Raw genomic sequence first — 13355 nt, 5'->3', positions numbered from 1 at the left:
GCAGAGAGCCACCGTGCCCGCAGCGTGGTGAGCCCGAAAGGTGCTTACTAGCGCACACCCCGCTGCCGGCATCCTGGGATGCCGTCGTCGGTATAATGACACCCAGCATCCCGGCCATAGGTAAATCATACTGATCCCATGAGGACACATCTGTGACCTTCATTAATATAAATGTCATTGCAGTGTGGTGAATTCTATGATTATGCCATCTTCCAGTAATACAGTGTTGTGAAATTCCTGCTACTATTGTTCACCATTATTTTTTATTTCTATTTTTATGTATTAAATGTGTGTCTGTATAAAAGAATATTAAATGTTTACATAGTAAATGAGCGGTCTCCATAACATTTTTTTGACACAAAGTAGTGATATACTGTATATTATATGATATACACCAGCACAGTGATAATGCCCTCCTTTTTACACTCCCCGAAACTGCATAAATAATAAGCACACAACAGAAACATACCGGGTGTGATTCGGTGGCTGCTGAGCCGATGAAATATGGAACACGAGAACCCAGAGGCGACGCAGGTGGAGCACTCTGAGCTCCTACACCAAAGACTGGAGAAGGAAAGGCTGCAGAATGTGTTTGTAATTGTATAGAACCAAAGAGTGCCGACCCGCCAAATCCTTTTGGTTCCTCTGCAGGTCCCCCAGACAAGACTAATGAGCCCTAGATACAGAAAACAAAGGTTTCTTTATTATTATCCTTTACTTTGAAAGTGTAAAAATTTTCTGCAGAAATACACAATAACCGCTAACGTGGATGTGCCCGAGTAACACCCCTGAGTCATGTGACATAAAATGGAACCACCTCTGTGGCACGTCAGTATTGTAATGGGGTGACCGCTGCACTAAAATATCCACGTTGTTGCCCGGGACTGGTATTTACTAATAGAAAAAGAAAACGTTATTGCAGATTACAGTTGTTTTTGGTGATATAAACATTAGGATGTCCCGAAATCGGACCATACATAATCTGCTCTGTGCAGTTTCCTCCCTGCTACCCGATGCTGGAATGGGTATGGATGACAGGGCTGATCCTTATAATTTTGACTGTTATTGGTCGACATGGCAAATGTCAACATAATGAAAAGGTCAACATGGTCAGGTCAACACTGAAAAAGGTTGACAGGCACAAAAGGTCGCGACTTGAAAAGGTCGACCTGACAAACGGTCACACAAAAAAGGTTGACACAACAGTGTTTCATATTTTTGGTGTCACCGTCACGGCACATGGAACCCCAATTAGTGTACCATGTCCCCTCGCATGGATAGCTTCACTTGCCATGCTTTGGGCAAGGTGGCCCCCTTCGCTACCGCTGCGCTTGGCATAGGTTACTATTCCCAATCATAGTCCACGTGGATGGTAGAGAATGAAAAAGGTGAAAAAAAAACGTGTCAACATAATGACCATGCTGACCTAAAGCATGTCGACCATTTGTGGTCGAACTATTGACTGTCAACCTAACTAAGGTCGACCTGTCATCCGTATACCTGGTGTAATATGGGGTCGCCCAAGTTGAAATCGTGGCTCAAAATTGTATCTGAGTATTTTGCAATTCAATAGAACATCGGCGCTCACTGAAAACCTGAGCTGGTGAAAAGGTGGGAAAAGTAGTAGTGCCGTTCCTCTGAGACACCCCTCTCAATGAATAAGAATATACTTGGAAGCCTCCAAATAGTAAAATTTGCGCAATAATGTTATGTCACTTTTCATGATACAGTATTTTATTCTAAAAATCTTAAAATGGAGTGGATCATGTGGCGCACGTATGTTGGGTACTGTGTTGATAGTAAATGTTGTTTCTGAACTTCCAGATGGGAGTTCCAAGGTTTATATCCAGCTTTTTACAGACTGGTATTTAAACACTTTGGGCGGTATTCAATTCTTTTCACCCCCTTCCACACCCGTTCTGTTTCTCCTGACTGGTGTGGTATAATAATTTCAGCTCACTACCCCTGGGGTAGCGATGGTGCCCAACCCTTTACGCAGCTAAACCTGATTTCTGTGGGCCCGATATGCGCGATAACGGGGATCACTTTAGAAATGAGATTGGGTGTGATATATCATTTGAATACCGCCCTTTGAATAACATCAGAGACAATTGAATGTTCCCCGAATTACTGTAAACACTTTGAGTGACTGAAGTATACTTGTTGGCTATCATTGTACAGCTGATTAAATTAAATGTAAACATCTATCATTTGACACATTTTAACTGCTGCCAATTATGTCCGATACCGGTCTTCTACACTGTCCTGCGATCTTATTTGCCAACTTTTCAAGGTCCAAGATGATTTCCCAACTGTTTTATGCACTTCACCGAGGCGTGAAGGAAAGCAAGATGGGTAAGAGGAGGCTGGGAGGAGTAGTGATCCAAGGCATGCAGCACTACCTTACAGATTGTGAGAATGTGGGATCCATCCTGCGGGACTGAGGTGGGGGATATAATACATGTGCCATGCACCGGGAGGTAAGCAAGCACTGCAAATAGAGGTCAGATATGGCAAAGAAATGTAAAAAAAAAACACCCGGTGCGGCCTAGCCTCAGACGCTATTAGACGTTGTCACCATGCAACTCCTAAAAAACAACAGTGAAACAAAGAAACACAATAATCCTTTTCCAGGCTCCACACAATTAAACAATGAGCAACTGATAATTGCACTGCAATAGCAATCAGTTGTATAAAACAGCACCGGGATATGTGTAAACCAGCTCCGGGGCATGACAATATCACAGTGGAGCTACTGGCGCATTAAAATATCCATTCCAATGCCCAGGAAAACCACTTGGCATATTAATAGAATTACAGAAGAAGAATCCCTGACTCCTGCCATGTAGTAAGTATCTCAAGGAAAAGAAATAAACAGTGTGACAATTCCAATTGCAAGGAAATAAAGACGCATTTTTACCCTCCTAAATGTTCTGCACACAGAAATAAATACATACACCCCAACATCTGGAGGACTTCACACCCTAATATTGGACTCTAGAGGTAATAATGGGCCTAATTCAGACCTGATCATTAGGGTGCGTTTTTTGCATCCCTGCGACCAGGTAGTCGCCGCCTAAAGGAGGAGGAGGTAATCGCTGTGCAGGTGTGCAATCACATGTGCAAAGAGCTGCACAAACAGAAGTTTGTGCAGTCTCTGCACAGACCAGGACTTACTCTTCCGGTGCGACAATCGGGGCCGGAGCTGACGTCAGAAACCCTCCCTTCAAACGCCTGGTCCCTCCTGAGTTTCTCCGGACACTCCCTGAAAACGGTCAGTTGCCACCCACAAACGGCCTCTTCCTGTCAGTCACCTTCCGATCGCCCGTGCAATCGCTTTTTACGCCAATGCTATCGGTATGCCCGGTGGAGTTGTCCGACGCGCCGGCGCATTGCGGTGTATACGCATGCGCAGTACAGACCTGATCGCCCACTGTGTGAAAACGCACAGCAGTGATGGGGTCTGAATTAGGCTCAATATCATAATATGGGTAGAATCATTGAGACAAACTACTGTGTGACTGCAACAGAAACATGATTACTCCTATGGGGGAATGAGGTACAAGCTACTGGGTGTTATACAAATGTGACCTTATACATCATTGCGCCAAACAGCCCCTCTCGGTATAATGACACCCAGCATCCCGGCCATAGGTAAATCATACTGATCCCATGAGGACACATCTGTGACCTTCATTAATATAAATGTCATTGCAGTGTGGTGAATTCTATGATTATGCCATCTTCCAGTAATACAGTGTTGTGAAATTCCTGCTACTATTGTTCACCATTATTTTTTATTTCTATTTTTATATATTAAATGTGGGTCTGTATAAAAGAATATTAAATGTTTACATAGTAAATGAGCGGTCTCCATAACATTTTTTTGACACAAAGTAGTGATATACTGTATATTATATGATATACACCAGCACAGTGATAATGCCCTCCTTTTTACACTCCCCGAAACTGCATAAATAATAAGCACACAACAGAAACATACCCGGTGTGATTCGGGGTCTGCTGAGCCGATGAAATGTGGAACACGAGAACCCAGAGGCGACGCAGGTGGAGCACTCTGAGCTCCTACACCAAAGACTGGAGAAGGAAAGGCTGCAGATTTGGTTTGTAAAGAACCAAAGAGTGTCGATCCGCCAAATCCTTTTTGTTCCTCTGCAGGTCCCCCAGACAAGACTAATGAGCCCTAGATACAGAAAACAAAGGTTTCTTTATTATTATCCTTTACTTTGAAAGTGTAAACATTTTCTGCAGAAATACACAATAACCACTAACGTGGATGTGCCCGAGTAACACCCCTGAGTCATGTGACATAAAATGAATCCACCTCTGGGGCACGTCATTATTGTAATGGGGTGACCGGTGAACTAAAATATCCACTTTGTTGACCGGGACTGGTATTTACTAATAGAAAAAGAAAACGTTATTGCAGATTACAGTTGTTTTTGGTGATATAAACATTAGGATATCCCGAAATCGGACCAAACATAATCTGCTCTGTGCAGTTTCCTCCCTGCTACCCGATGCTGGAATGGGTATGGATGACGGGGCCAATCCTTATTAGATCGATAGTCATTAGATCAACTGCTATTGGTCGACATGGCAAAGGTCGACATGGTCAAATGTCGACACTGAAAAAGGTCGACAGGCACAAAAGGTCGCCACTTGAAAAGGTCGACCTGACAAATACTCGACACAAAAAAGGTTGACACAACAGTGTTTCATATTTTTGATGTCACTGTTACAGCACATGGAACCCCAATTAGTGCACCATGGCCCTCATTCCGAGATGATCGTAGCACAGCTACGATCATTCACACTGACATGCGGGGGGACGCCCAGCACAGGACTAGTCCGCCCCGCATGTCAGTGCCGGCCACCCCCACAGAAGTGCGAAGGCCTTTGCACTTCAAGAGTAGCTCCCGACCAGCGCAGCTTTAGCGTGCTGGCCGGGAACTACTCGTCGCTCCCCGGCCCGCAGCGGCTGCGTATAACGTCACGCTGCTCCCCGGACTGCGCCCACGAAATGGCGGCAAACGCTGCCGTTCCGCCCCCTCCCGCCCAGCGACCGCCTGTGACTGTCAATCAGGCAGAGGCAATCGCAGCCCAGCTACGGCCTTCGGCCGTCTGGCATGCGCCGGCGCAGTGGGTACCCATTCGCTCGGCTGCGATAAAAAGCAGCGAGCGAACGGGTCAGAATGACCCCCCATGTCCCCTCGCATGGAAAGCTTCACTTGCCATGCTTTGGACAAGATGGCCCCTTTTGCTACCGCTGCGCTCGGCACAGGTTACTACAGAAGTTTGTGCAAGCTCTGCGCAGCCCAGGACTTATGGGCCCTACACATTTGTCGATCCGCCGCCGAGCTGCTCGACGGCGTATACGGCCGACGGGCGACCCGGCGGTGTGGGGGGGGGGGGCAGTGACGGGGGGAGTGAAGTTTTGTCACTCCCCCCGTCACCCGGCTCCATAGCAGTGCAGGCAAATATGGACGAGATCGTCCATATTGGCCTGCATGCACAAGCGACGGGGCACCGACGATGAACAAGCACGGAGCCGCGCATCGTTCATCGCTGGTGCCTCCACACTGAAATATATGAACGGTATCTCGTTCATTAATGAACGAGATCGTTCATATCTTTCATTCATATCGCCCAGTGTGTAGGGCCCATTATGCTGGGTACACCCTAATAGATATATCTGCAGATCAATAGATCTGCAGATATATCTATGGACGGATCGGGCAGTGTGCTGAGCATACACACTGCCTGATCCGTCGGGGACTGACGTCATGACCTGGGCGGGCGTGTACACACGCCTGCCCAGTTCAGCTGTCAATCACCGCCGGGTGCCACAGCATGTGACGGGTGGTCGGCTGGTCGCCCGTACACACACAGCTATGCGCCAGTATATTGGTAGATATATTGGCCATCGGCTGTGCTGCAGGGCCGACGCGATATGTCTGTGAACGATGGAGTTCACAGACATATCGCCCGTACACACTGGCCGACGGACCCGCAATATATATTGGCCGTTCAATAGAACAGCCGATATATTGGCCAGTTTGTACGGGCCTTACTCTTCCAGTGCTATGATCGGGGCCGGAGCTGACGTCAGAAACACTCCCTCCAAACGCCTGGTCCCTACTGCGTTTTTTTGGACACTCCTCTAAAATGGTCAGTTGCCACCCACAAACTTTTCTCGCACCATCCCGTTGCTGCCCGTCGCGCCTGCGCATTGCGATGCATACACATGTGTAGTTCAGACCTGATCGCCCGCTGTGTGAAAACGCACAGCAGCGATCAAGTCTGAATTAAGCCCATAGACCGAGGTGGACTACAAAGCACAGTGCAGCTGTCAGCAGTGGAAAAAAAGATGGGCCAGCCGCAAAAACACTTCCAGCGCAGCGAGGATGGAAGGCCCATTGCTGGATTAGAATTTGGTTGACCTTAAATTCTTCTTGATCTTGAACACTGATGGAATGAGAATGGGACTGAAGGGAAAAGAAGAGCATGATTTAGCACCAAAGGCTTCAATTGTGAGATGTGAAATGAGCTGGGAATCTATAAGGATTTCAGTAGTTCCAAGTGGAATGGCAGCAAAATGATCTTCTGGGGGCAGGCGTGGCCACGGCAGCTCAGGAGTAGGAAGCAGATCCCGGGAGCTCCCTGGATAAAACATCCTTATATATCATCCTGATACCCTCTGGTGTGCCAAACCACCCTGTTTCCCTTCCCTGCAGGGCACCGGCAGGCGACTTCCCCGCTCCCCCTGAGGTCTGTACGGCCGCGGCGGCACACTTCCGAATCCGAGGCCTATACCTCCTCCGGATCCCCGGCCTCAATTTTGGCGTCTCCCGGCCGCGCTGTGTCCGGAGCCTTGGAGGCGGCCTGCTGTCACCGCTGGACGCCGCGGAGAGGGGTGGAAGCAGCGGCTGGTCCCCCTCTTGATTGTGGGCTGAAATCTGTGGCCCCGAACACCGGAGCACACCCAGCAGCTCCTGGAAGGGGGAAGAGGGCTCTGTATGTGGCAGCCATTTCATGATCAGCTGCATGACCCCAGTGCTCTGGACTGCTACTCCAGGACATAAAAGGGATATTATTCTCATTTAAAGGCTGCCTGATCTGCAAGTGAGTGACTTTTACCTCCTGGGATCAATTTATACTTTGCCTGCATCTGCTATCTCATTTTACATACTAAAAGACTGCATCGCTCCTGATTTCCCCTATACTCTGGGACGCTGCCAGTACCTTATGTTATACTTGCCTACTACTCAGACGACCAGCTGTGGATGTATTTCTGCTTATTACAACCTTAAAAATTTATTATTGCCGTCTCCTTCTATATTTCTGACCTAAGAATATACCGGAGTGTTTGTTACTACCAATTGCCCGCCATGGTTCGGGACGGCCAGCGCGCGGCGGCGGCGAAGCTGGAGAAATTTGCCAGACAACCTAATCCACCTAACATACGGGCCTCGCAGGCTGCTGCGCAGGGGGCCTCTCCGTCCCACTCCTACTCCCCATCTGCATCAGCTGCTGAATCCCCTAACACACCAACAGCTCCATCCCTTCAACAAGTACTGGAGGCAATAGCAGGGTCGGAGCAGCGTCTTTCAGATAAGATGGAGAAAGTGCAGTGTGATCTCTTACTGCTTCGGCAGGACGTCCAACGCATACGAGAGAGAGTGGGAGAGGCAGAAACCCGTGTCTCGAATCTGGAGGATATGTGCGGTCCTATGAAACAGTCCATTTCCACGGTAACCCAGCAAGTAACATCCCTTCAATCCAAGATACTAGACATGGAGGGAAGGCTGCGTAGGAATAATGTGCGTTTTGTGGGCCTGCCGGAGAAGGAGGAGGGCTCCCAGCCTGAGGCCTTCCTAGAATCATGGCTTAAGGAATTGTACGGCGTTGAATCCTTCACGGCACAGTTTACGGTGGAGCGTGCACATCGGATACCATCTCGTCCTCTACCTCCTGGCGCCCCTCCGCGCACCTTCATCGCCAAATTTCTGCATTATAGGGATCGTGACTCGGTCCTCCGTTTGGGACGTACAAAAGGCCCTCTTGTCAGGAATGGAGTTACCGTGTCAGCTTTTCCTGATTTTGCCGCGGATGTCCAGAAGGATCGAGCCCAGTTTATGCCTATCAAGAGGCGCCTCAGAGACCTGAACCTCTCCTACTCTATGCTGTTTCCTTCCCGCCTTCGGGTGGTAGCGGACGGGGAAACCAAATTCTTCAATTCCCCCAGAGAGGCGGCCCAATGGCTGGACAGATATGCACCGGGAGCGCGCCAGCTGGCCCCGGACTGAGGCCCTGCATAGTCTAATGTTTGGGTGGGATCACCGGAGGCCTCTACCCATTGTCCAGGGAGCCCCCCCTTGGCGTTGGTGGCTCAGGATTTCTTTTTTTCTTCTCTTATTCTTGCTCGCTTGTTCTGGTTAAGGGCTTTGCCTGAAATTAGCATTTGAGAGTTGGGTTTGATTGTTTGGGATTTAAGTATGCCGAAGTTAGGGGTGGTATACGGGGAGGGAGGGGGAGATCAACGAACAGCTTGTTGCTGTTCCTTCTGCAAGTTTTTTTCTTTCTATAGTTTGTTATTTTTCTCATGCTTCAATTTGTTTTTGAGTATGTTTTTTTTGCTGTGGGAAGTATGTCTGATGCATTGGACACTGTCGTATAAGTTTCAGGGTTTAAGTATTATAGCACTGTTCCTGCTCGTACTAGCGATTTCCAGGAATACTCCCTGGGTTGTTCCTCTAGGTTACTACATAGCATACTACCAGGTCTATGGCTAATTTGAAATTTCTGACATGGAATGTTCGAGGTTTAAATAATAAGATAAAACGTTCCTTAGTTTTGACTACACTTCGGAAACATGGCCCGGATATTGCGTGTCTCTGCGAGACTCACTTGGAAGGGAATAGATTACTGTCACTTAGAAGACCCTGGGTGGGCTGGGCCTATCACGCTTCTCACTCCTCTTCCTCCAGGGGAGTGTCAATCCTGATAAGGAAATCGGTCCAATTTGAGTTGGTGTCGGTCAAAACTGATCAGTACGGTCGTTTTGTGTTCCTTGACTGTAGATTAAGTTCCCAACCCTACTACATACTGGCGGTTTATATCCCCCACCCCCTTCTCGTACGATGTGCTACAGCAGGCTGCTTCATTCATAGCCTCCTCCCCGGACACCCCGGTGGTCTGCTTGGGTGACTTTAACAATGTTACTAATTTAGCTTTAGACAGATGGCGCTCTCCGCAGGCTGCTGGGGTGCGCTCTAGTCCTACTAAATTTGCTGATTTTCTGAATAATTTGCAGTGGGTGGATGTGTGGAGAGTTCGGCACCCTACTACTAGCCAGTTTTCATGCTTTTCTGGCACGCATGGTTCGTTCTCCAGAATCGACCTGACCCTGCAGTCCCCCGTTCTTCTCCCCAGGGTGGTTGACGTCCAGTATGAGGCCCGGGGTATTTCTGATCACTCCCCTATGGTGTTGACTCTCGCTGTGGAGAGACAGAGGGGAAAATCATATTGGAAACTTCATCCTTCCTGGCTATTACAAATGGATGACTGCTCTGACCAGGTGACTCAGTGGGAGGGCTATTTTAATGACAATGTGGGCTCGGCCTCGGGAACAGTGGTCTGGGATTCGTTTAAGGCCTTCCTGAGGGGTACGTATATTAGACGCATTTCTGCCTTTAAAACGTCCTGCAGGGAAAGAGAGCGAACCCTTGAGAGTGACGCCAGAAATTTGGAATCTAGATACTTGGTAGATGGCACCCCTGCACTGAAGATACGCTGGCTGGCGGCCCAGTCGGCTTGGGTGGCTCATCTGTCTGATAAAAATTCGCGCTCGCTTCTATTCCAGGCTACTAATATTTATATGCAGGGCGATAGGCCAGGTGGCCTGCTGGCCCGCTTGGTGCACAGTGACCGCCCAGGATCTACCATTGCCCAGATGACCGGTAGCGATGGCTCCCTTGTGAACACCACGCCGGACATTGCGCAGCTATTCCGCTCTTACTATGCTGAGGTCTACAGTTCACAACTGGAAGACTCGGCATCAGACATCTCCGCTTATTTAAGAAATATTCCCGTACCCACACTCTCCTCGGAGGCCTCTGAGGTATTGGAGGCACCCCTGACTCTGGATGAGGTAACGGCAGCTATTGGCTTTTCTCCCAACGGCAAGGCACCGGGCTATGATGGCATCCCCTCAGAGGTATACAAGACCCACATTGATTTCTTTGGTCCTCGGCTTCACGCCCTATATTCTGATATTTTTGTTAATGATCAACTTCCCCCCTCTATGGCGGAGGCGGTTATTATAGTGATCCCGAAGCCCGGAAAGGACCCTAAATCCCCAGAATCCTATAGACCGATATCATTGATTCCCACCGACGCTAAGATCCTCGCCAAGATTTTAGCTGTTCGACTTAACACAGTAATCACCTCCATTATCCACTCCGACCAGACTGGCTTTATGCCAGGGATGTCCACTTCTATTAACCTACGTAGATTATATACCATTTTACAAGTCCCGCATGACTTTCCCTCCGACTCAGTAGTGGTCTCACTGGATGCCGCTAAGGCATTTGACAGTATTGAGTGGTCCTATCTATGGGAAGTCATGACATGTATGGGATTCGGACCTAATTTTATAAGATGGGTTAAATTACTTTATCAATACCCGACCGCCAGGATCTCGGTAAACGGCTATGTATCTCCCTCGTTCCGCTTGTATCGCGGGACCAGACAGGGATGCCCTCTGTCCCCAACCCTGTTTGCCCTGGCCATCGAGCCTTTAGCCTGTCTAATAAGGTCCCATCCGGGTATAGTGGGCATTCATACCGGCCCTCGGGAGGACAGGATTGCCCTCTACGCTGACGACATGCTGCTGTTCTTGCAGGATTACACCAAGTCTATGCCTATATTGTTGCAATTGATTGAGGAGTTCGGGGTTTATTCAGGCCTTCATATTAACTGGTCTAAATCCTCCATTATGCCTGTGATTGGCCCCCCCCCTGCTGTTCCTAAAGTCTCCCTACCGCTATGTTGGACGGCGAAATTTAAATATCTTGGGATTCAGGTAACCAATGACCCCTCTGACTTTACACCTCTGAACCTTGATCCGATCATGCAACAGGCTGCTCGTAAATCTAAGACTTGGTGTAAGCTTCCATTGACTGTATCTGGCAGGGTCAGCCTCGTGAAAATGATATTACTACCTAAGATTCTATATGTGATTCTTCAGTCCCCTGTATATATTCATCCATCCTTCTTTAGAAAACTGAATAGTGTCCTCTCCTCTTTAATTTGGGCTAACAAACGTCCTAGAATACAGCTGAACACGCTCACCAGGCTGCGCTGCGACGGAGGTCTGGCTTTGCCAGACTTTCAGATGTACTACTATGCCGCTCAGCTGACACATATTAGTGCATGGGTGCAGGATACTGGCGTCACTTCTCTCCATTGGGTATTTATACAATGCTACTTCCCCGGTTTGTCTCCTCTGCAGGTGTTACTGAGTGGGAGCCTGGCCCGGTTCCTTCCTCCTCTTCTATATCAGGCCATGAAGGTGTGGCAGGCACTAAGAATTCTTTTGAAATTTGATGGATTGGACCCGGACACCCCCCTCTGGTACTCTAAGTGGCTCCCTGAACTATATGTGCTCGAGGGACGGGAGGTTTGGGCCCCTAAATTAGTAGTTTCCATAAATCATCTCTATACGGATAATACACTTAAATCCTTCCAACAACTAAAAGACGAGTTTGATCTACCTAACTCCTATTTTTTTAGATACCTCCAACTCAGGCATGCTTTGCAGTCCCAATTCGCCACTTCCCCCCCTAAGATCATACCATTTCCCATTAAGACCTTTATAAGTATGCTGGGTCGGGTTAAGATGATTTCCCATGCTTATGGTTATCTACTCGCCAAACTGCATACTGACCCTTTGACACGTCTCCGTGTCAAATGGGAAGAGGATTTGGGCCCCATAGATGAGGAAAACTGGGCCCTTGCTTTGGAAACTCCGAGCAGGGTTACCAAATCCATCAGGTTTCAACAAATACAATACTTCCTTTTGCACAGAATATATATGACCCCGGCAAGACTGGCTAGACTCGGGACGGGCCGTGCGGGTGACTGCCCTAAGTGTGGGATGACTGCAGGTACTTTTTGGCATCTTATTTGGGACTGCCCGAAGTTGCGGGCTTTCTGGTCGGGGGTCGGGTCGATTCTGGTGAACACGGGGGTGGACGAGGCCATGCTTACCCCGCAATTTGTATCCTGGGAATGGGAGGATCTGATAGTGTATCTAGTCCAGAGGGCCTCTATGCTCGCAACATGTGTGCAATGGCGAAGGTGAGCATCGCGAGGCTATGGATGGCCCCCAAGGGCCCTACACTCCCCGCTTTTAAGGCACTAATAAACGACACAGTCTTCAAGGAACGATACATTTACATGAAACATAATGCTTCCGCTAAATTTGATAGAATTTGGTCTCCATGGCTGGAATCCATATACTCCTTGCCAGACCCTATAACTTAGTGGCACCAGGGTTGTTAACGAGTCCTGGAATTGCTAATATATGATTTATATAGGGCTACAAGCTTCCCTCTCACCCAATGGGTAGTGTATGAGAGATTGGCTCAACGCCCAGCTAGACAGGGTAGGATTTAGAGTGCTAATATCCCCCAATGTGTCTTCTTCCCCCTAGTTATTTTTTTGTTTTGTTTTCTCGTTTCTTCCTTTTTTGGAGCTTTCGGTGTTTGGTTTCTGTTTGATATCCCCTTTTTTTTTCTTTTTCTTTTTTTTTTTGAGGAGACTTACTCGGACAAGTTGTCCGTAAGAGTTTTAAAGGGGGAGAAAAACCAAAACTAAGTATAATGAGAGTTCTTGAACACTAGAGCACACGGATTAGATAAGATATTGGTATAAATAATTGCACATACCTAGGCACCTATGAACGTATGACATAATATCATAATAAGCCGAAAATGAATGATGTTACCCGATGTTGTCATGTCATTATGTATATGGTATGTTCCTGATATGCAATGTCTATGTGCAAACTAATCTCCTTCGAAATAAAAATACTTTATTTTAAAAAAAAAATGATCTTCTGGGAAATTTTGGAATGAATGATGGGGCGAATTTCATAGTAGAGGCTTTTAAACAAAGATGTTGTATTCACAACTAAACTTTATCGGCAGGATTGACTTTCCAAACTATCTTTTCCTTCCTGTCAGCGGGGATTGTGACCAGGCACTAGAAATTTTACGAAGAGACTGGATGACAATAGGTACTTCAGAGACAGGAAATAGGAGGCACAG

General features: G+C 47.8%; 1 protein-coding gene across 3 annotated transcripts in view; it reads right to left on the bottom strand.

Annotated features, from left to right (window-relative positions):
• Positions 1–13355, bottom strand: part of PARP4 (poly(ADP-ribose) polymerase family member 4) — a 281821-nt gene that overhangs the window by 62611 nt on the left and 205855 nt on the right. For all 3 annotated transcript variants that reach the window (XM_063951625.1, XM_063951623.1, XM_063951624.1), the window contains exons 35-36: positions 4004–4204; positions 470–676 (exon numbers count right to left, since the gene is read on the bottom strand). In XM_063951625.1, the coding sequence (XP_063807695.1) occupies positions 470–676; positions 4004–4204 (408 nt within the window). The remainder of the gene's footprint in view (positions 1–469; positions 677–4003; positions 4205–13355) is intronic.

This window comes from Pseudophryne corroboree, chromosome 2, assembly GCF_028390025.1.
Source record: "Pseudophryne corroboree isolate aPseCor3 chromosome 2, aPseCor3.hap2, whole genome shotgun sequence".
Taxonomy (NCBI): domain Eukaryota; kingdom Metazoa; phylum Chordata; class Amphibia; order Anura; family Myobatrachidae; genus Pseudophryne; species Pseudophryne corroboree.
Note: the sequence above shows the minus strand (reverse complement) of the source record. Positions and strands in the feature narration are given on the sequence as shown.